This window comes from Carassius gibelio, chromosome A1 (assembly GCF_023724105.1).
Source record: "Carassius gibelio isolate Cgi1373 ecotype wild population from Czech Republic chromosome A1, carGib1.2-hapl.c, whole genome shotgun sequence".
Lineage (NCBI taxonomy): Eukaryota > Metazoa > Chordata > Actinopteri > Cypriniformes > Cyprinidae > Carassius > Carassius gibelio.
Genome location: NC_068371.1, coordinates 28,154,594 through 28,178,162, shown reverse-complemented (window position 1 = coordinate 28,178,162; position 23,569 = coordinate 28,154,594). Strand labels below are relative to the sequence as shown.

Below are 23,569 nucleotides of genomic sequence, written 5' to 3'. Positions count from 1 at the left end.
GACTAGGTTCTGTTGATGGGGTTTTACATACCGCAACATTTACAGATTTGAAGCTCTGGGCAATGGCTGTTACCGAGTCAACAAAATAATGATTAAATGTCATAGCTGGGTTCCTAACGCGCATTTCATCCATCATTAGTTCAACAGGTTTTCTTGTTTTATGCTCTTGGCCCATTCATTTTTTTAGCTGGTCCCATAATAACTTTGTGTTACCCCTTGCCTCACTAATTATGGTCAGAAAAAGTTAGCCCTAGACTTTCTCAACATGGATGTTATGGCATTCCTTCGCATAGCAAAATGATGTTTATCATGTGGCCGGTTTGTTTTAATAGCCCTTTTCAGTGCAAGGTCACGCTCTTTCATTTTCTTCAGGACATCTGCATTAATCCAAGGGAGACTACTTCTTCTTTTCCTTTGTGTATGCCTACAAGTACATTTTTTAATAATACACTGTAATTTACTTGAAAGTGTCATGCTTCCCTCATGGACATCTTTTCCAGTTAACAGAGAATCCCAATTGATTTACCGTGAAGTTGGTCAAATTTAGATATATTGAGGTGCCCACCAAATAATCCATTTGATTTTAATTTGTGATCCCATATTATTTTTGAGTGGTTAACAGTCTGAAAAACATTCCACATCCTTTTTTTACAACAGCTGGATTTGTAGACCACTTCCTGTGTTTGACTTCCAGATATTGTTTCGCTATTGATTTGATTAGCATTACGTTCCTTTGGGGTGAGGGTTGGTGAACCTTCACCTGCAATCCTTGACAAAAATGGCAGTCTCGGATGATCCGATGCCTCCCGAACGCCCAACATGCCACCATCCCGAATCGGCACCGATGACGCTCCTGGCAAAGGTGGTGCACGCGGGTCTGCACAGGCTGAGACCCCTTGCCCCGGTCCCAATCCCCATCCATATGCATTGCATATGTGCTGTCCTTTCAGTTTCATGGTTCAATCCGATCGAGTGTTTACATGCATGCTCAATCGTATTAGAAGAGGAATAAACCACCCCCTTCAATCTGATCAAAAATTAATTCGGATCGAGCTCAGTCGCATTGTGACTCCAATTGAGAACATTCATACATACAGGCTCACACAAATTAGCATTTTTTTTTTTTGTAAGATCTACATGCGCTTTACCTCAGTACACTGGAGTTCAGTGTTCATTAAGCATAAATACCATTAAGGAAAAAAGTGCATTAAACAGAAAGTGGATTTGAGGTGTGGTCAGCCACAGAAAGTGAGACATTGTTTTGTATTGTTCTTTCAGATTGCTTCAATAAACCTGTTTTTTGAAGCATACTTCAGATGCAAAGAGTTTTGAAACAGAACCCTTTTCACTTATTCTTTACTATTTCTATTCCCCTGTGTATTCGTGCAGTGACACACCCTAACCCCAATACCGATAGTTGTTTTTATAGGCAGGCATATTTAGTGTGGAAATGTCTGCAAAATTAATCTCTCATGATGTTCAGCTTTTTATACTGAGAAAGGTTTCAAATGTTTTCTGGCCTGTGAAATTGACAGATGCACTGGAGGCAATTCCCACGGTACAGACGGGCTGACACGGTTCTTATTTTAACTCTAACCTTTTGACCTCTTGTCCCTGACCTGGCTGGTTCTTCCACTATGATTTTGAATTAATGTAAGGTATACATAAATATTATTATTATATTATTATTTCTATACTTCATTAAAACACAGAAAGTCAGCAAACATCTTGGAAAATACCAGTTTATTTGAGATCCTTACATCCATGTCATTTAAAATGAGCAATGCCTTGTTTATGCTTGACATAAGTACTTTTGAAAAGAGCCCTTGTGCATGTAAACGGAAACAAATGCTACAGTATCACTCAAAGCATTGACAGAAGACAGAGGGCATGTGTTTTTTTTTTTAGACCTCATGGACATGAGAATTCCCGAAGACATCTGTAGACCAGTGTTTACTCATATGCTTGAATAGCTATAAACAAACGCCAGAGGAACACCAGAGCTTGAGATACAGAGCAGTATGAATGTGAGACCCTTGATGTACAGTCACTCTGGGGAGAGATCACTGTTGTGGATTGCTGGATTCAGAGCAAAACCACATGGTCACAATTTGCCACTGGATGTTTTTCCCGTCCTCATTACAGGTAGTTTCTGATGCAAGGTCCTATTTTATTTGTTTTCAACGCATTTTGCTCAAACTCTGTGTTGAAGCGGGAATTGTTCTTCTGGAATGAGTGGTAAGCAATTACATTTATTAACTTTACAGGCTCATATTGACTGCACTACAGTTAGAAACTATTCAAACATGTATATATCTACACATGGCATGCTTTTATTGTCAAAAATGTATATATATATATATATATATATATATATATATATATATATATAAATATATCCGTGTGTGTATTGTACAATATGAATATAAATTTGGATTTACATGTCATCTAGAAGTAATGAAGCACTTCGAGAGACTTCCTGGCCCGCTGCTCTTTTTGATGATTCTGGTTTCTCTCAGTCTGGGTGAAAGATTCACCTTGTTGATCTCCATGCCCAACACCTCCATTCCTTTCAGTACTGGTCGGATTGGGGCCGGAGCTCTTATTGCAATCAGTTCTGTAAACCGCAGTCCGGACCTTCTGCGAGGTCAGTGAGCTATTTGTACGAAGTAGAAAAGGAGATGAGCGATATTTATATATCATCTTTAATTGAATATGTTGTTGAATTATTCATGTCAGGTCATCAACTGGATTACCATTATGTGGATGATGAATGCAATGATCTACGCGGCCCGGGGAAAATTGCGGCACTTTACCATAAACACAAATACAGCGCTTTCATTGGCCCATCTTGCTCGAATGTATGTGGTTATATTAGCTTCATTTCCAAGACAATCGAAGGTCAAAGGAAATAGATAATAAATATACAGCTAGTTTAAATGGAACGTGTCAAAATAACAATCGCTCACTCATTATATAATTACTCAGACAATAGACTTTCAAATTAATGTATCTGTCTTCTGTAAGCACAGTTGCAATTAAAGCTTAAAATGGACTTTTAATGCATGAAGGGCTATCAAAAAGTAATTACAAAAGTGGGTATAATCTCATTTGTCACAAGATATCATCATTACAAGATGAAGTCCGTTGAGTAGGAAATTATCTGTTGTTAATTCTTATTGAAGGTCTGCGCAGTGACTGCTAAACTAGCAGCGTATTGGAACATTGCTGTCATCAGTCCTATATGTGCAGATCAACAATTTCTAGATAAGAAGGTTGGTTGTAACGTGTGTATTACCATTAACATTGTGATATCTGAAAATGCACTTTGCTTTTCAGTTGCTAAATGTTTTCTCTCTATCTCTCCCGACCCCTATAAATTCAGGCCTATCCGACCTTAACAAGAGTTTTTGGACCTTTCACTAAACTAGGGTCCTTCTTTGTGGAAATCTGCAAGTGGTTTGGCTGGCAGCGCATCAGCATTATCTATGAAAATAAACCATCCTGGGCTATTCCTGTTGAGGGGATCAGGTATGTAATGTACCTTGAAACTGAGAGATGGAAAATCTATGTACATTTACATTATTAACTGCATTTATATTGAAAACATAAAAAATAAAATGAAAGTAATAATAAAAAGAATAATAATGGTAAAAGTGATTTTGAATTTTACAGTAAAAAATATTCTACTAATTAGACAAGGAACTGTACAGTTTACAAGTAAAAAAAAACAAAAAAAACTAAAACTAACTAAAAAGTAAATTGGCATTCCCAGAATTTCCTCTGTGATAGCTCACTTTTGAGAGTAATTTAGTAAGTATAGTAGATTTTGTACTATTTTGAAGTCAAGAATTTAATCTTAGATTTTTTTAATATTTGTACTTAAACATATTTTTCTCAAAAGGTATCAAGCAGAGCACAATAACATTACAGTGGCCAAGTACCAAGAGATCCCTGGCCCTCTCTCCCAAGGGTCCTTGTCGACCTGGTCCTGGGTCTTAACTGAGGTGGCACAAGTCTCGCGCAGTAAGAAAAAACAAAATTCCCTCTGATGAGAATTTGTTGTCACAAAAGCTGTGAGGAACTAAACAATGAAAGTATTGTTTGTGTCCTTTACCCTGTACAGTCATTGTGATCTCAGCAGATGGCAAGGTGGTCCGCAGTTTGCTAATTGAAGCTCACAAGAAAGGCCTCACCAACGGAGATTTTGTTTTCTTTTGTTTCGAGCCATATAAGCAAAAGGTGTTATTTGGCAGTTTTGAATGGAAACAAGGTGTGCTATAACCACAAATTCATAAAATGAGACATTACTGAACCTGATGCAAATTCTTTTTATAGTGCAAGGTTTTCTTCTTTCTCAGGTGATGAATATGACTCGGTGGCCAGGCAAGCTTATCAGGCTCTGTTTTTCCTGTCTTTGTATAAACCCAGTCATAAACTGTATCAGGCCTTCTCAGAGAATGTCATCAGAAGATCCAAAATAGACTTTGGCTATACATATGCTTCTGACGAAAAGGTTTGGTTTTATTATGCACATCAGCAAAGGTAGAGTCTATTTTCAATGACTGAGCTTTGGTGTGAGGGCATGTGGTTGAATGGATGAAAAGCCTGATGTGAAATATAGTTTGCTTTTAATTATCACTATGCAAGTGATATATGACCCTTTAGCACAACCTTTAGGTTACTTCATTATGAGCTGAATTGTTTTAATTCCACAGGTGTCAGTCCTAGCAGCCATAGCTCATGATAGTGTCTGGCTGTATGCCCAGGCATTAAACGAAACTTTGGCCGAAAATGGAAACCCATATGATGGTTTAGCCATCACTAGACGGATGTGGAACAGGACCATTACAGGTTTGTAAAGCTTAAAATATATCCAGTGATTCCACAATAATTCAAGCCTTTATGGAGTTAAGATTACATGCGCATATGCAATGCTGAGTTGGTATTATTTAGTATAATACAAGTTAAAAGGAACATATTTCTGGTTTTGGTGTGTTTTCTGGTTAGATGCTTTGTGACTTTTTGTTAAACAGGTATCCAAGGAGATGTAACTATTGATGCAAGTGGAGATCGAGAGTTAAATTACATGATGAAACAAATCCAAGGTAGTAATAACCAGTTTCAGGTGAGCTACTGTCATAAGCTTAAATAATCTTAAACTACTGTAGGCACAACAAATTCAAGATGTCTGAAAACTGCTGTGCTATTGTGAATTTCATTTGTCAAATGAGTCATAGGGTTCTCCACACAGGTCATCGCGAACTATTTTGGGACTTATAAGGCCGTACAGGGGCTTCACATCAAGTGGCCTGGAGGACGGACAACTCCTCCCAAAGACTCTCCAGATTGTGGCTTTCATGGAAAACTCTGCATCAATCTAGGTATCAGTCAACTGGGGCTCACTGGGAGAACATGACTGTTGCAACAGTTATGCAAAATTATATTATTTAACTTCTTGCACATTTCGTGAAAAAGTCCAGTCAATGGCGCTAAAAACGTGTTCTTTTTGTTATCCAGACGAACATGAATCTGGCAACGTTTATGTTGGTGGTTGTATGTATAGCAGTTCTGAAAAGAAATGTGAGTGGCACTAAAAGGATAATGCTCTGTCATGTTTGAAAAGAACATACCACCTGCATTAAACCATATCCTAAACCTAACTGATAGTGGTAACAAAAGCAAAAGCACGTTACTGGAGTTTTGCAGAGATGTAGGTAGAGGCTCATTTTTCCAGTGAGTCTGGGTTGGTATTTGGACTTTCATGGCTTCTAAGTTGAATGCATTTCACAGTTGGTCGAGCATTCATTCATTATGAAGGTGTGCTAATAAAATGCAGCAACATGAATAGAAGCCTGGAACATGTTCATCTTGTTCTAGTTTATCAAATCCTTCAAGAGGCCAGTCAGAGGCTACAGTGCAGTCACTTTAGTTCCAGTAGGGGGCACCAGATGCCCAACTTAGTGCATTCACACTGATTGTCTTTTTATCCCTTCATTTTCATCTTTTTGGCAATGTTCCATACCATATATTTGATTAAAAAATAAGAAAGAAAAGAAAAAAACTTAAATAACGAACCAATGCCTGCAAGATCCAAATTGTGTGTGTGTGGTGGGATGACATGCTTGCGCACGAATCAGGTCATGCACATGCTCATAAGAACTGTAAAATCAACTGCATAATAATAATAATAATAATAATAATAATAATAAAGCAATTAAACAAGTAAATAAGAATGCTAAAATAAGTTCTAGGTTTGTATTAATATAAAGTAGTCATCAATTTACACTATTTGAAAATAATATTTTACTTTAAAATGTGCACATTCACTCTTATTCATATGACTAATAGTCGAAAGCGCAAACATCTCTTGTAACATTCATTTATGATTTACATGAATCATGATTGCATATTTTCAATTCAGAACTGTGAAATTTCATAAAAACTTAAAGTAGTTTGCATCTCTAGTCTATTACTATCAGTCACTGAACATTTCTATCGTAAAACAGTTTTCTAATACAGTACTACTTACATCTTTCCACGAACTCACTTTGTGTTGTGATAGTAAGACCCGTTTTATTTAATTTGATTTGCCATCTTGATCATTTAACATTAATGAGCGCTGTTGGACCACTAAGGCAGACCAGCCTAAACGGCTATTCGCTGAGTGAATCTTCCCCAAGGTAACAGGTCAAAGCAATAAAGTCTGGACAGACTTATGCAACTAGATATAATACTTACGTATATCAAGGTGATTGGATGTGACAATACATGATGTTTCATATTGCATTCCTACAGAATTACCCCTGGTAGCTTCCAGTCTTGTTGTGTCATACTTCTATAAGTGGACATAGTTGCAATTTGACATCAAGCGAGTGCTAATCACCCAGAAGACTTGCAGATTACAAATGTATGTGTTTTATTTTCAGAGAGAAAATTCTTGATTGCTTTAGGGATTATCGTTGGCTTGGTGGGTGCTGGGACCCTTGCAATCTGTGCTTTATACAGGTAATAGATAAAGTGTGTATTTTCAGCTGCTTTTTAAATAATAAAAATTGCAGATTCACAATTGCGGAATCAAGTGCAGAAATGCTGTTACACCATTTTACTTTATTCTGGATGTAAGATTTGCATGTTATACTGCATTTATGTTGACATAATCTTTTGATTATATAGTTCATGAATGCCAGACTAAATGCTCAAGCTAAAACGTTAGAGCAGATGCCCAAAAATGCAACCCTAATTCAGTCAACCCCGCTGCTGTTCTTCAGTTTTTCTTTGTAGAAATATGTACTTAGATTATAGTCTTCAAATTAAAGTAATATTTATCACCAGGAAGTTCAAAATCCAGGAAGAAGCTTCCAAGATGCTGTGGACAGTCAACGCCGAGGATGTCATAATGATGGAGCATCACTCCTCAACTGTGACAGCAAAGGTTTTGAGAGGATTTAATGCATTATAAGTTGATTAAGTATCTCTTCTGGCCCAGAGTTTACTTTATTTTGTTATGCAAGAAGTATGTGAACATAAGTACTAATAGCAATTGTGAGCCAGAAATAGTATTGCATATAGTTAACAATGCAATAGACACTGTCATCTAAAGAGATACCCCCTTCTAAACCCTAATCATTGCCGTTTTATTTTTTTGTTTGTTTGGATGGAATTACTACACAAATTAATCTATTACATCTAGATTCTTTGTGGTTCAGTCTCACAGATCCAAACCCATCCAGGCTTCTTTGGAGTCTATAATTTGCAGCATGCAAGGCGAGCCATCAGCACACAGAACCGCAGTCTACAAAGTGAAGTATTTGGGATCTGAGCGTTTATACATTTACGTCACTACATAGCAAAATTATGGAGAAGGCAGTTTATGCTAACAAACATTTGGCACCATATAGTTGCCCAATAAAACAATAGTTCAGTTGATTAAATAAATGTTCTCTCTCCTACAGGGAACAATTTGTTCTGTTTGCTTTCTGAATTTAAAGAACCCTCATCTGAGCAGCGAGCTCCTGGCGGAACTCAAACAGGTGAACATTAAAACATTAAAAATGCATTTCATTTTTTATACAAATTTTGCATTTACTCATGTACTGCAGTTAATATGCCTCTGTGTCTTTAGTGCAGAGATTTGACCCACTATAACCTTTGTAAATTTATTGGAGCGGCCCTGGATACCCCTCAGCCCTTCATTCTTACAGAGTACTGCCCTAAAGGAAGCCTACAGGTGCTATTACACAGATAAATGATTCTTTTCTATCAGTTAATTAGCATTTGTATTTCTTTAGGATTTTCTTATGGGTGTTTAATAAAGAAAGTTTTGGATTTATGAATAAAATAAATGTAACTATTGGGACAATCCTTATGCAAGAACTTTATTGCAACATGTATTTAAAAATGGTGGTAGAATAGCATTTCTTGGTTTACCTACAAAGTAATATTGAGACTAAACAGATTTATTGATAAACAATAATATTTATGGTTTTTCCTTATTCATTTTTAGTACACCAACAATCAAATTATTTTCTTAGAAAAAAAAAAAAAAATCATTTAAAAAATAAATAAATAAATAAATGTAATTCTCTCAATATTTAACACACAAAAAAATGTAAATGTAATTTTTTTTTTCTGGAAAGATGAAAAGAACTATGCAAATATATATACAATATTCTAGTTCTACAGATTTGGAACAACATGACCTGAATAAGTGCTACTGTATGCTCTTTCATGTGATTGTATATGAATGAATGAATGAATGAATACATTATATATGTTATTATTTTAAGAATGACCATTGTAACGAAAGGTTTTCTCCCTAAGGACATATTGAAGAATGAGTCTATCAAGCTGGACTGGAGTTTCAAATTTTCCCTCATGCTAGACATCGTTAAGGTTAATTTTATATAGTCTAAACCGTTTCCGCTGACAGTAGAATATAAAACAGTGATGGATCAATTTTGACTCTCATGTAGGGCATGGACTATTTGCACCATAGCCCCCTGCATTTCCACGGTCACCTCTCATCAGCCAACTGTGTGGTGGACAGCCGCTTTGTCCTGAAGGTCACTGATTTTGGACTTAATATGCTCAGGATTTCAGACTCAGAGAAGAGTCCCGGATTTGACCCCTGGACCGGTAAGCTGAAAATGTGGAACTTTCAAGAACAAATGCATTTTTGTTTGGAAGGAAAAAAATATATTTTTAAAGAATTCGTTTAGAGTTCAATACATAAATGTGTTGCACATATAAATGCAAGATGAGGACCGTTTTAGCTTGATTTGGTCAGTTCTGTGTTTTTTTTTTTTTAAATATGTGTTTTCATTTTAAGCTCTGCTGTGGAAGGCACCAGAGCTACTGAGGCAGTCCATTCCAGCTAATGGTACACAAAAAGGGGACATCTACAGTTTTGCCATTATCGCTCAAGAGGTAGTATATCGTAGAGGGCCTTTCTACATCCCCAACTGTCACTTCAGTGCTAGAGGTACGGTAATACACTCCACTCCATCTCGCTATAAAGTCACTCTTCAAGTAAACCATTTCAGATGGACAACTGTGTGGGACTGTTGGCGACTTTCTCCCTGTCTGTTTTTTAGAGATTGTGGAGAGGGTCAGGGCAGGGGGCTGTAGCCCACTGAGGCCTCACATAGATCCAGCAGAGGGTGTAGAGGAACTGGAGGGAATCATGGTCAGCTGCTGGAGAGAAAAACCTGCAGAGAGACCAGACTTTTCTTCTCTTAGGACTGCCATCAAGAAACTGTGTCCTAATGGGTCAGTAATGAAGCAAGATGTAGAGCCAGTGTTATTGTTATTAATAATTATTTTACCCTTAAAGTAATTACTACTACTGAAAAAATATATAGTCACAAACTTAATCATTATCCTAAGAGAAGATTAATTTTAGATGGAATAGGGCACCTCCTAAGGGCTGACATGTGGCTGTTTTTCCCAAGGGAAAAAAAAACTATTATTTAGTATGACTGAGTCAACCTACTACATTTAGTTCAGAGCAGGAAACAATCAGCTTTTACAGTGTGCAGCTGATTGGTTTACAAATGTTTTGAAACTAGGTTTGATTGAATCAAGAACCAGCTTCATTAACAAATTGGATATCACTAATCTTTAAACTTCTGTTTGTATGTTTGTGTATTTATCTATGGCTATCAGTGTCTTTATTATTTACTAGAACTATTTAATATGATTTCCATTGATTAAAATAAAGCTGAATTAATTAAAGATAGCCTATAATTAGATGAAAAATTAGAATTAAAAGAAAAACTGAAAATATACAAATGAAAGCAAATTCAATAGGCTATAACATTATTTCTATTTGTGCAATACTTATCTACACATTTATATATCTCAATCGGCTAATAAACATAATTCATATTTTTACATTCACCCATATACAGTACATTATAAAACAGTGACGTGTTAGCAGTTGGCACTTACCAGACCTAAACGAAGAGAACCACAGCCTCTCTGACTTTTATGGCTCTCCGCGGACTACACTTTTATTAGTCTTTCTGCTGATCCAATCTTCACCACATTCTTCCTTCTTTGTGCTTGTTTCAACTCTAAATGAGGGTAGTTTGACTAATGAACACTTTTGAGATAATAAAGAACAAGCAGGGACACAGAGGATCATTAATTACACTAAGAAATGACAGTGCTTAATCAAGTAGACAAACAAACAGGATACGGCTACCCCGGGGACCAGTGACACACAACCCAGCGATCACAATGTCCCATGAGAACAACACTGTCACAACATATCACGCTAAACCGTTATACTGGCCTCGGAGGATGAACAGAGAGAGAGAGAATAAAAAAATAAATAACGATAGTGTTGTGAGTGCAGTGCGCTGATAAATGTTTCTTTTGCACCAAAACGGGCAATAAAGAATTACTGCTTCTTTAATGCGATAGTACTAAAGCTAGTTAATGTTAATAATATTAAATGACTTTTGCTCAGCATTTGAGTGTGTGCCCAGGGGGTCTGAGAACATTCTGGATAACCTGCTGTCCCGTATGGAGCAGTATGCGTGTAATCTGGAGGAGATAGTCAGTCAACGTACTGCTGAACTCCAGGAAGAGAAGAAGCGAGCAGAGGGACTGCTCACGCAGATGTTGCCACGGTAATGCTCCAGATTTTATATATATATATATATATATATATATATATATATATATATATATATATATATATATATATATATATATATATATATATATATATATATATATATATATATATATATATATATATAATGCTGATCCAAAGCTACCTAGAACTAATTTCTTCCTTTTAAACTCTTCTTCCTTTTTCCATTCTTTTCTTTGATTTACAAAGTAAATATGCAAATAGACTGTGACACACCAAGCCGAAGGTCAGCCATCGACCAGAGTCAGGCTGTCTTTGAACATCTGTTGGCCTAGTTTTTGAAGTACGCTCTCCTTGTTGGACCAGCCTTGGTAGCTTTTTGGCAGCATGTTGAATCAACAACGGAGTTTCTCGGTGATAGAGCCGACACTGACGGCTGTTCAACTTTGAAACTTTGAACTTTGAGGGCACACACAGAATGCTCTTTTGGCTCTTCCAGTTTGTCTTTTTGTATGATGAATACAGACTTCTGCCACCTGCTGGTATGGTACACTTCTCATGCAGGCACAGAGACTATGTGCTAGGCTGTTGGCTTTTAGTCTTTAGTCATTTTTTTTTTTTTTTTTTTTTTTTTACTATAGTGAGCTTCTGTTTCTGCTTTTTTAATGTCACTTTGTTGTTTCTTAGCCTTAATGTTTAACATGTTCAAATGTTTTGTACTGATTGCAAATTTAAAATGTACAACTCTGTGAGACTGGATATATTTTACCCCAAAAAATTAGTTGACCCTAAAATGAAAATTTTGTCATCAATTATTCACCCTCATGTTGATCTAAATCTATATGACTTTTGTTCGTCTTCGAAACAGAAATCTGATATTTTGAATGAAATCTGAGAGATTTCTGGACCCTCCACTGACAGTTTATTCACCCCAAAATACGACTATTCAAAAAGTTCACAAAGACATAGCAAACGTAATCCATATAAATCGAGCTGTTTAATTCTTCTGAAGATGCACAATCGCTTTTTATGATGAACAGATTTAATTCCAGCTTTTATTCACTTTTAAACATTGATCAGTGCAGACAGAGCAAATCAATATGCTAAATGCAAGCTCCAACATGCTTGCTAGACACACAAGAACCAAAGAGGTTTGTTCTTGCATGCCACACATGGTTGAGCTTCTGTTTATCATATTTCAAGAGGGATGGAAATCTCTCAGATTTAATTAAAAACTTTTGTGTTTCGAAGACGAATGCAAGATTTGGAACGACATGAGGTTAATGATGTACAGTATGCATAGTGAATGACGTAGGTGTTCTCGTTGATATACTGCAGGCAAAAGTGGCACAACTGTTCAGTGAATTCATCCACAACACTTCAGTTACTAAAAACTTGCTAGCACCTGGCCTCACAAGCCTACGTGAGGAGACCAGTGATCATCACCAAGCCCCCCACTTGAAACCGGTCTTTTTTCTCGTATTTTTAGATGTGTGGCTGCTCAGCTCATAGCGGGGAAGACAGTGAGAGCAGAGACCTTCGACTGCGTCACCATCTATTTCAGTGACATTGAAGGCTTCACAGCCATGTCAGCATCCCTCACGCCAATGCAGGTGATGAAAGACGCAGAGACTCAAACAGCATCTTAGAGAGTTTCTGCCCTCTTTCTGTGTAGGCCTTGCTGGCAAAAACACTTCACAGAGGTTTTTAAAAATGTAGGTCCTTTGTGGTGTCATTTGTACAGATTTCGATCATATTTTGAAAAATACATATGTCCAGGGCTATTTGGGGAGGCTTGAGGAGCTTCTGTCTTCTATTGTCTAAGATTTTGAAATATACCCTGCACTTGTTAAATAATGCATGTGTCTATGTGTTTGTTTGTGCAGGGGTCTGTTCTAAGATCAAATACACACATAGTAAGCTCTGGAATGGGTTTCATATGTCCCATAAGAGCTCTTGACATTATTAGGTGACATGGCACAAGTGCTGAAAACTTAACTCTGTCATGAGTAGCAGGCTTCTGTTAGCATAGCTGCTTGCTCGGTAGCCTGCTTGATCCTTAACGTGGAAATAATACATTCACATGAGGTTATTTTTGGACCATGCTGAAGCCCACAGCTGAACCCCAATGGAAAACTATTGTCACGTTACAGAAACTTTGATCTCTGTATCTTGATCCATAAGCTGACTGCTATAAACTGACTGCACTTGCTTTCTTTGCTGTAGGTAGTGAACGTGCTGAATGACCTGTACACATACTTTGACAATATCATTGACCACCACAATGTTTATAAGGTACATCATTTGAATGCTTCACTGCCTTGCAGAACGATTTCATCTATTGTAGGATATAGGTTGCTTCATGTGTCCTTTGCTGTATCCAGGTAGAAACCATTGGCGATGCCTACATGGTAGTGTCGGGCCTGCCTACAAGAAATGGAGACGACCATGTGAAAGAAATAGCAAGAATGTCATTAGCTATAGTGCAGGGCATGAGGAGCTTCTACAGTCCACATATACAAGAGCAGCAGCTGAGGGTTCGCATTGGAGTTCATTCAGGTAACGACTGGATGGTGAAAGCTCTTTGGCTTTGCTATTCATACTGGCCTGCAATGTAAATAATAATAATGTAATGTAAAATAACATGTTCACCAAAGAAAATGTATCATGGATTCCACACACAAAAAAAAATGTATTTGCCGTCACAAAAATAAATTGCATTTCAAAATATTTCAAAATAGAATACAGAATTAAAATAAAATAAATCATCCTCTCCATGTATATAAATATATGCACAAAATCATGCATTATTTAAAGTTTTAAGGAACTACTTCTCATGAATATATTTCATTATGACTGGTTATTTATACAAAAGTTTTATACAGTACATTTCTTCTATTTCTTGCCTTTTTCAGATGTGTTTTCAATAGAAAACCAATGACGCATTTGTATATTCACTCTGATTTGGTCAATTTATGCATCAGAGGAGTGTTTACACTACTCAGGCATTCGTGCAGTAATTCCAACTTGCCAGCTTGCTTTATGACACATATAAGAAAAATTCAAATAAAATACATCATTATACATTATATTACATAATGTCACCATTAAAGAATTGCTTTAGGCACACAAAACATAGGCTGAGTACTATTGCATTAAAGGAACAGAAGAAACTTTATTTGAAACGTGTTTGTTAAAACTACTAGGTTGTGAAAAAATAGAAGTTATTAAAAAAAATCATATTGCTTGTTACAGGCCCTTGTGTCGCGGGGGTTGTGGGTCTGAAAATGCCACGCTACTGTTTATTTGGAGACACTGTGAACACTGCCTCCAGGATGGAGGCATACGGATTACGTAAGATCATTCATGAAGGATGTGCTGACAACAGATTAGGATGAAATGTGCGAGAAGCATTTTAAATGAAACCCATGTGATTGATCGTACTGCCATGACCTCAGCACCTTTTTTTTTTTTTTTTGACTGGACTTTAATTATGTAAAAGCATAGACAGACATCACATTTCCTTACTTTTTCCCTCTCCAGCTCTGAGAATCCATGTGAGCAGTTCCACCAAGTCTCTCCTTGACACTTTCAGGACGTTCCGCTGTGAACTGCGAGGTGACATCCACATAAAGGTGCAGAGTTTCTGCCACTTTGACATTCACCTCAGAAAGCATCATATCGTTTTCATCTCTCCCGCCTTATCACATCACAACAATCCGATTCGCTCAACTGATTTTTTTCACACATATTTATTGTAGGAATGGTGCTTTGAAATTATTAGCACTAACAGTGACACACCTATTGTGTTACAAAAACCATAGTGTAGTACTATGACATCTTAACTACAATCACGGCTGTAAAAATTGATATCTGAAAAGTTGTGTATACATGGCAACATAATTTCAGAAAGAGTGGAAATATTTCTTCAGTAACGAGTTACAGCTGGTAAGGACCTATAAATAGAGCTCAATAGCCTACTCAATAGCCTACTAAACAAGTTTTCATTGCTTCGGTAACTGCTCTCACCTCTGTTCTTTTCCATTTCAGGGAAAGGGCTGGGTGAGGACATACTGGCTTCTGGGAGAGGACTACTAAACCAGATGTTCAGATGTTTTTTTTTGTTTTTGTTTTTTTTTTACTTAAAAAAACAAAAAAACAAACAAAAAAAACTATATGTTCACTATATGTATACTTTATTCTGCGTTTCTGCTCTATTTTCAATAAGAAAGTTTATAAGTACAAAAGTTTGGGGTTGGTAAGATTGTTTATATTTTTGTATGTTATATCATATATTATATATATTATATCACTTTTTCTCTTTTCAGGATTCTTTGATGAATTGAATGTCAAAAACACATCTTTACTGTTACTTTTGACCAAACTGAATGGATCCTTGCAGAATAAAAAAAAATAAAAATAAAAAAAAATAGCCAAAGATCTGATATTTCCATTTTCAGTTATTCAAATATTTATCAGTGCTTATTTGCATTTGAACACCTATTCCATGTAAAACATGCTAATAAATAAATTATACCACACAATGTATTTGTTGGGACTGTATTTTGTAACCTGTCACCTATATGGACACTGCTGAGAGCAGGTCATTACATTAATAGCACTCCCATTCCACAGTTGACCCTTGCTGATTCATTCCCGCTTCTGGCTTTTATCCAGTCATCTCTGTCTTGCATTACTTTTTGTACCGTATTATTGACAGCAAACCTCTGAAAACTTTAGATTCAGTCTTAAAGGTATTGCAGTCATTGAAAAGGACTGTCCACATCGGCATTACTCCTTTCTGGGAACCTTTGCCCCCTTGTCACAAGGGGTCATAGACACACAATTTTCAGACACTGAAAAGACATTGCTGTATAGAATTGCCGTTCAATTTGTTGGGGGGAAATACAAAAAGAAATGTTTTCCTTAGTATTGGGAAGTTAATGGGAAACTTATCCTCCGTTGCTAGAATTTGCTCCTTCAAGATAATCTTTAACCCTGCAGTGACATGCATTTAACCCTTTCTTAAGCACCCACATTTTGGCATGGGGACATAAATGACATACCCTGCCCATGAGTCTTTCTCACTAGATACATAACCAACATACAGTATATTTGCAAAGCTGACACTTGAAAATGTTGCTGTTCAAGAGTCAGAATTACTCAGACTGTTATGAATATGGAGATATATAAGCTCGAACATAAAAACGAAAATTAAAAATATATGCCAGGTATTTTGACTAATCACTCATGAATACTTAACCAAATTCAAATCCCTTTATCCCATTTTATATCTCTTAAAGGTGCTGCGAGCTCCTGTGCAGGATTCAGAGATAATCATGTTTGTCTTGTAATTCATTTCTTCCGTAGGTTGCTGCCTGCTTCCTGTAATATAGTATGTAATGTATCCCTTATGTAGCAACGGCATTCATCCAAGACCACTTTAGCAATTTCTCTCCGGTTAAGATTCTTGTCACGGAAGCCGGATCAGTGTCCTCTGAGAGGCGCTTTCTTACAATGAGCCAAGACCCCAAATGAGTGATTTGTTTCACGCATTGAAAGTGCTGATGGGGTTACTTCCTTCTTATGATCACCCTGTTGTGCCCTGTGTTGTTATAAGTTGCATACAGGTCATGTTTAGAGTAGAAACAGTTTGCGCAGTATATTTGCTTTGGCTTTTTGCCTGGTTGGTACTGGCATGCTATGGACAGTCATTGGCTGGATGAGTAATTATGGGCGGGGTTAGCTATTTTTGTATAAGCGTGTTGGGCGAGAAAGGTCTTTAGGAGATGTGCCTGGATGGGCCTGGGCTTACCTTGCTGACCCGTGACCGGCTCTGTAATGTCCGATCAATCTCCGGAGTCTGTCAGTGACTCCCTGCTGACCACTCCACAATTGTGGGCTGTTTTCTTTTGTGATGACCTGATAAGCCGCTGCCATGAGTGGTTTTAAATACTTGATGCAGATCATTGTTCTCGTTACATAGATGCAACAGAACAGGAGAGTTTTAACCCAAACATCCTGGAACAGATTGAAGGATATCCTGCTTTCTTCAGCCAGTAAAAGACAAAGACTGTTGATGTTATTGTTAATGTAAAAAAAAAAAAAAAGCACTGTGGCTCCAAGATACAAAGTATATAAAGAGTAATAATATAAATAATTTTGAAATGCCCGAAATGATTATAATCCCTCTTTGATTGATTAAATAACTGTGTTTATTTTAAATAATCTGTCAGTTAGAATTTTTTGAAGCATCGAAAATACATTTTGGTACAAAAATAGCAAAAACGACAACTTTATTCAGTATTGTCTTCTCTTCCGTGTCTGTTGTGTGCGAGTTCACTGCACTTTAGTGATATCCTGTTCACTTGATGTGACCGGTTCTTCTTAAACCAGTTCACCAAATCGAACTGAATCATTTGAAACAGTTCGTGTCTCCAATAAGCATTAATCCACAAATGACTGTTAACTTTTTTAACATGGCTGACACTTCCTCTGAGTTCAAACAAATCAATATCCAGGAGTAATTCATGGACACACACAGTACACTGACTGAACTGCTGTGAAGAGAGAACTGAAGATGAACACCGAGGCCGAGCCAGATAATGAACAAAAGATTGACTCGTTCACGAGTCAAGAACCGTTTGCATCGGTTTTCGGATCACCAGTAGTTATGGGAAATTAGGTTATTTTCCTCAAACCGGTTCTATTGGACAGTTCGATTATCAGTTCAGAATCAATCACCAATAGAATCAGTTCGGTTCAGATGCTCTGTGTGTCAGTCTGCTTCACACTGAATCACACATGCGCAGTATCATCAGCTCCTCGGTTCTCGAATCGGACGCGTTTGACAGAAACGGTTATCACTAAACTCTAGTATTTTGAACACGCTCACAACAGACACGGAAGAGAAGACAATGCTGAATAAAGTCGTAGTTTTTGCTATTTTTGGACCAAAATGTATTTTTAATGCTTCAAAAAATTCTAACTGACCCTCTGATGTCACATGGACTACTTTGATGATGTTTCTCTTACCTTTCTGGACATGGACAGTAGACCGTACACACAGTTTCAATGGAGGGACAGAAAGCTCTCGCACTAAATATAAAATATCTTAAACTGTGTTCCAAAGATAAACCGAGGTCTCACGGGTTTGGAACAACATGAGGGTGAGTCAATAATGACATAATTTTCATTTTCGGTGGACTAACCCTTTAAGCTTTAATCAGAGTATTATGGGTGCTAATATAAATATTTCAACACTATAATTCATTACAATGTGTCTTATTAAATACATGTTCATATTGCAGCAGATGGATGGTGCAATATCAATGGATGCATAAACTGATGGATAAATAGATAGACAAATGGATGGAATAATGCTTGGTTGGTTGGACATATGGATGGATGGATGATGGAAAGTTAACTGATTGGTCAGTTATTTGGATCTATGTTTGGATGGATGGATAGCGCAGTGCAACCGGCGTGTGCAACAATGTAATGTAGGCTGTGATTACCTCCAATTAATTCTGCTGCTTTATAGTCATACAGTATCTTTGATCATATTCATGATTAACAAAACTCTCATCATAAATGCGACCCATCCCTGCCTGTTGGTCTCATTCTGCTTTTGCAATAGCACAGATGCTCTGTGCTTCACATTACATATGAATGACTGGGTTGGAGACACGGCTGGCCAAGGAGTGAGCGTGCCTTTTTATCTGGGAGCCATTGAAAACCCCATATGTTTAATTAACGCTCATCCTACACACTTGAAGGACTTGAGCACAGATAGACGTTCCAGGTATCTGGAGGGCAGTTCCACCTGCCAGATGTAGCACAGCAGGGGTTTTTGAGGCGAGAAGGAAGCACATAGTGGGCTTGAAAGGATGATAAGCAGGGTCTTGTGAATAAGTCGACAGATATGTGTCAAGTTAATTTTATCTTTATTATGTTTTTCAAGGCATCTTTACAGAAAACCATGATATTAATGTTTATCATATCTTACTACCTTCATGCCTAATAGTCACATTTAGCAGATTAGAGCTGAGCAATAATATAGTTTACTTTTAGCAATTTCACATTATTTTTCATTTTATGTTTAGATTAAAAATTGTTTATAGAAAATGCGTAAACTCAGATTTCACGAGTTCACCCTTACATCTAATCTGAAGGCAAATAGTAGGCATATTTTGGCGTGCTGTCCTGGGGGAGGGGTCTGGGCCCGGAGCATAGCCCGAACCCAAATAACTCCCCCTATCCCTAATTTGGGATAAATAGATTAGAAGTGAGGAGTTGGGGTGGAGGAGGGTTGCCGAAAAACTGTCGTGGGACAGGAGGTAGGAAGACTGGATATATATACGCTTGCGTGCTATTTAAGATTATTAGCTAAACGAGATGAACCTGTGCCAAATTGGATGATTATCTGATCGTGCTTCTCCCGAACTTTGTTAATAAAACCACATGTTGAGTCACTAGTCTAATTCCAAAGTTCAGATGTGTGCAAATCATGTCACACGGCATGATTTGCATGTAATATTATTTAGTGCATAATTTATTAATAGTTATTGGTATCTTTTGCATTACATTTACAAGCAAGCAGGCCACTTTCAGTTAGCCAAACCAGCGGAAACATTCATTCAGGCATTTTATTTTCACAAATCACATGTTAACAAAATCATATGATTTGAACAATGATAGTTATTTGGGAAGACAGAATGGGAATAAGGTTTGAGTGGGTTTGTGAATATATTCATCAGTCCTGTGCAGAGTGTTTAGCTTTTATTCATGCCATTATAATCGTGACAACAATTAACCTTTGCAATTACAATGGCTTCCATGTTATGTCATGTGTCAAGTGTAGTGAGTTACTGAATGCTTTGGCATGCATAACCTTACACCAGTTATATTTAATAACCAGTTTTTCTGTAACCACCTTGAACCACCTTGTGTTTTTTTTTTTTTTCCCCAATGTACTGTCACTTTATTCAATAACTGCGCATCTTGTTCTCATAACTAGCATACAAGCAAGCAAACAAAATACTAACAAAAACAGAAAAAAAAAAAAAAGCATTTTATATAATGAGCAGAGCTATCAGAGATGTGTTGTATTACAATCTCATTGTTTAAAAGTGCTTTGTTTTAAGTGCCTGATATTTTGGTTGTGGAAAAAAGGAAAGAGGTATTATGGACTGTTTCCTTTTTGACATTCTAATGGATATCATATCATCTAATCTCCTGCAAATGTTCTCTGTTAGGGTTAATCAGGCATCCTGTGACACTGCCGTAGAGAGTAGAAGAGCTGCCAAGAGCAGATGTTCACAATGGATCCAAAGGAATATTTCCTCCACTAATTTTATCAGTTTCAATATGCTAAGCAGCAACACTTAACTGTCTTTACGTTTTAGGCTTGTACCATTATTCTAACCATTGTTTCTTATTTTTCTTATTTTATTAATTCATTCATTAAAGGGGGGGTGAAATGCTATTTCATGCATACTGAGCTTTTTACACTGTTAAAGAGTTGGATTCCCATGCTAAACATGGACAAAGTTTCAAAAATTAAGTTGTACGTTTGAAGGAGTATTTCTGTTCCAAAAATACTCCTTCCGGTTTGTCACAAGTTTCGGAAAGTTTTTTTCGAGTATGGCTCTGTGTGACGTTAGATGGAGCGGAATTTCCTTATATGGGTCCTAGGGCACTTCTGCCGGAAGAGCGCGCGCTCCCGTAGAGCAGAGCACTGAGAGCACAGACATTCACTGATCAGAGCAAGAGTGTCACGAAATGTCGCAAAAGGAGTGTGTTTTTGGTTGCCAGGGCAAGACAACCCTGCACAGATTACCAAAAGAAAAAACAGCATTAAGGGACCAGTGGATGGAGTTTATTTTTACAGAGCATCAACGGAGTTGTGCAAGTGTTTGTGTTTGTTCCTTGCATTTCGAAAATGCTTGTTTTAAAAACAAGGCCCAGTTTGACGACGGATTTGCGTGTCGTTTATTTCTTAAGGATGATGCAATCCCAACGAAAAAGGGTCACGATTGTGTGTTGGAACCACAGGCAGTGAGAAAAACTGCTTAAAATATCTCTGCCTCCTTGTTAGTGCGTCCCCTCCCATGCCGGAGACCCGGGTTCGAGCCCCGCTCGAAAAATCGGTACAGACTATCTTTCTCTTATGAATATAATAAAACTAAAGACTTTTTGGAGTTATGTAGGATGCAGTACTACTCTATAGGTACTCAAGATTAACAGGATATTGAGTGAAAACGAGCATTTCACCCCCCCCCCTTTAAATTTAGCATGAAATTTGCACTCTAAAATTGGCAAAACATGTTAAAAAAAGAGCTAAGCATAAATATGTCAAAGAAAAATAAAAAGGAAAATATGAAAATATAGATTAAAATGTGTGCAAAGTTCTTAGAAAATATAACATTTGCGTTTTTTTTTATTTAAAGATGTTTATTTAACAACAACAACAACAAAACAATGTATTACTCTAAAATATAGTGTGGTGTAAAGCAAATTTTTTTTTTTTTTTTTAATATTAATTAAATAATAATTATTATTATTATGCCAAACTACCCATGAGAATTTCAAGAATGGCAGTCCTTTTTAATGATTTTTAAATGATTTTATTTATTTTCATTTACAATCTTACACCTCTTCTTTTTCTAACTTCAAGCCCTACAAAAATGTAAAAAATTTAATTTTTATGTGTTTATTCACCATCATTGAATAACTCAATAGATCTAATAGATTTTCTGTGGAGTCGTGTGAGCACAGATTCCCTGTGTGTCTGGCCAAAGCCAAGCGGAGATAAACTCATTCTAAGATCTGAATGGAATGCAGTGTGCTTACTGATGTTATCTGTGAAATCCAGACAGTCAGTACAGCAGTGTGTATCCTTCTACTGCCCGAAAGCAATTCTTTCATGTGATACACACATCAAGTGCAATTTAGAAAACATATAACCTCTCTGTTTATAACCCAGTCTGGCTGCCTTTGATTTCTGCATTAGCCACACTGAGAAACGGCGAACAGTGCAGGAAATCTGTTGGATGTGAGGAATATTTGCATAACAATGCCCAACTCTTAATACCCAACACACAGGCACCCACACACATGCCCCACATACATTCTGATCAAGACGACTGTTTTAGAGCTTATTAATGTGGCATATTCAGAATAACACAGACACACACACAGGTACTTAAACATCTTCACCTCACAGATGGAGCTGCCTTTCATTAGAAATAGAGGAAACAAGAACAGTCAGTTAAACATGGCATTATAAAGAAAGATGAAACACTGCCATTTAGGTGAGTAGAACATCTCTGATTTGAGCTGTAAACTTGTTATTGTGATTGTAACATGCATAAATATCCCTTACAAGTCATGGAAGGGCTATAATAATAATCTGTTGCAATAATAAACAATTTAGCAATTATTTATACTTAATTATTATTATTATTATAGCTCCAGTACTTTTATGACATATGTATGCATGCTAATAATAATAATAATAATAATAATAATAATAATAATACAATTATTAATAAATACATATATTAAAAATACTTATTAATTTTTTTTTTTTTTTTTTTTTTTTTTTACCTTTTACAAGTACATTTTTTATTTATATTTTTAGTTTTTAAGTATTCAAATCTGTTATGTCTAGATAAATTCCCGTATTGATATTATTTATTTATTTATTAGTTTCCATTATCATGAACCCTGAATTTCCCCTCTGATCCACTTTATGACTGACAGGTCTGTTCGTCTCCTCCTTAGTGTGGGAAGGTGAGTTTCATGCAGTCTGATAAATATCTGACCCAAATGGACATTCCTGCCTTGTCCAGTCTCTCTATCCAATTCCTTGAAAGTAAAGTAAATACATATTTTAAGTGAGTTGGCAGAATGCAGCGATTTGATTTGGATCAATTGTTTTGCTTGGAACGTGCCAGAAAAGGGTTTTGTTCAAGAATAACAAACAAAGCAACTGATAGCACAATCACGTTAAATTTCCAGTGCCTTTGGTTTAAATGTAAGATTTAGGGATGAATAGCAAGTCATTTGTCTTATCTCCAGTAGTGGCCAATTAAGCTAAAAAAAAAAGGCAGAGGTGTTGTCCTAAATGATAACCCAGAGAGAGATTTTGTAACAGACAAGTGCTTTGGTCTGGATGTCTTTATGAACTGAATCAAAAATGTCCCCATTACTTTCTTATACAATTAGAAATATTCTGTTTACATTTGGGAAGTGTGGGGTAGAGTTTAATTTGTCATGTTTAAGATGGATAATGACCACTCTTACAAGTACACATGCACAATATCTGTTTCTCCTTGTTGCTACAAGTATCTTTAAGTTTTTGTCAGAACAGTGCCTTGATGGTCAAGAGTGTCTGTGCAGGATGTTTTTAAAGCTCACCTGCTGTGTCTGAGTGGAGATAGAGTGTGTGTTTGTGAGCGT

The 23,569-nt window shown here is 36.7% G+C and overlaps 1 protein-coding gene across 5 annotated transcripts; it reads left to right on the top strand.

The window, feature by feature from the left end:
- The first annotated feature begins 1,804 nt into the window (after nucleotides 1-1,804).
- LOC128017407 (atrial natriuretic peptide receptor 1) lies at nucleotides 1,805-15,242 on the top strand. 5 transcript variants are annotated; one of them, XM_052602807.1, is made up of 27 exons: nucleotides 1,814-2,238; nucleotides 2,453-2,647; nucleotides 2,740-2,861; nucleotides 3,186-3,275; nucleotides 3,386-3,531; nucleotides 3,905-4,026; nucleotides 4,127-4,273; nucleotides 4,362-4,516; nucleotides 4,719-4,854; nucleotides 5,037-5,128; nucleotides 5,255-5,384; nucleotides 6,930-7,008; nucleotides 7,336-7,435; nucleotides 7,710-7,802; nucleotides 7,956-8,033; nucleotides 8,126-8,230; nucleotides 8,824-8,895; nucleotides 8,976-9,138; nucleotides 9,332-9,484; nucleotides 9,597-9,771; nucleotides 10,995-11,138; nucleotides 12,594-12,717; nucleotides 13,331-13,399; nucleotides 13,489-13,663; nucleotides 14,360-14,458; nucleotides 14,648-14,739; nucleotides 15,155-15,242. In XM_052602807.1, exons 1-27 carry the CDS (start codon nucleotides 2,232-2,234, stop codon nucleotides 15,200-15,202), a joined length of 3,111 nt encoding a protein of 1,036 aa, XP_052458767.1. In that variant the 5' UTR covers nucleotides 1,814-2,231; the 3' UTR covers nucleotides 15,203-15,242. The 5 variants fall into 5 exon arrangements, 4 of the variants coding, with proteins under 4 accessions (XP_052458774.1, XP_052458757.1, XP_052458748.1 ...); XM_052602797.1 differs by lacking the exon at nucleotides 15,155-15,242 and having other exon boundaries at nucleotides 1,812-2,238; nucleotides 2,456-2,647; nucleotides 14,648-15,141; XM_052602788.1 differs by lacking the exon at nucleotides 15,155-15,242 and having other exon boundaries at nucleotides 1,813-2,238; nucleotides 14,648-15,141.
- Nucleotides 15,243-23,569: the final 8,327 nt, after the last annotated feature.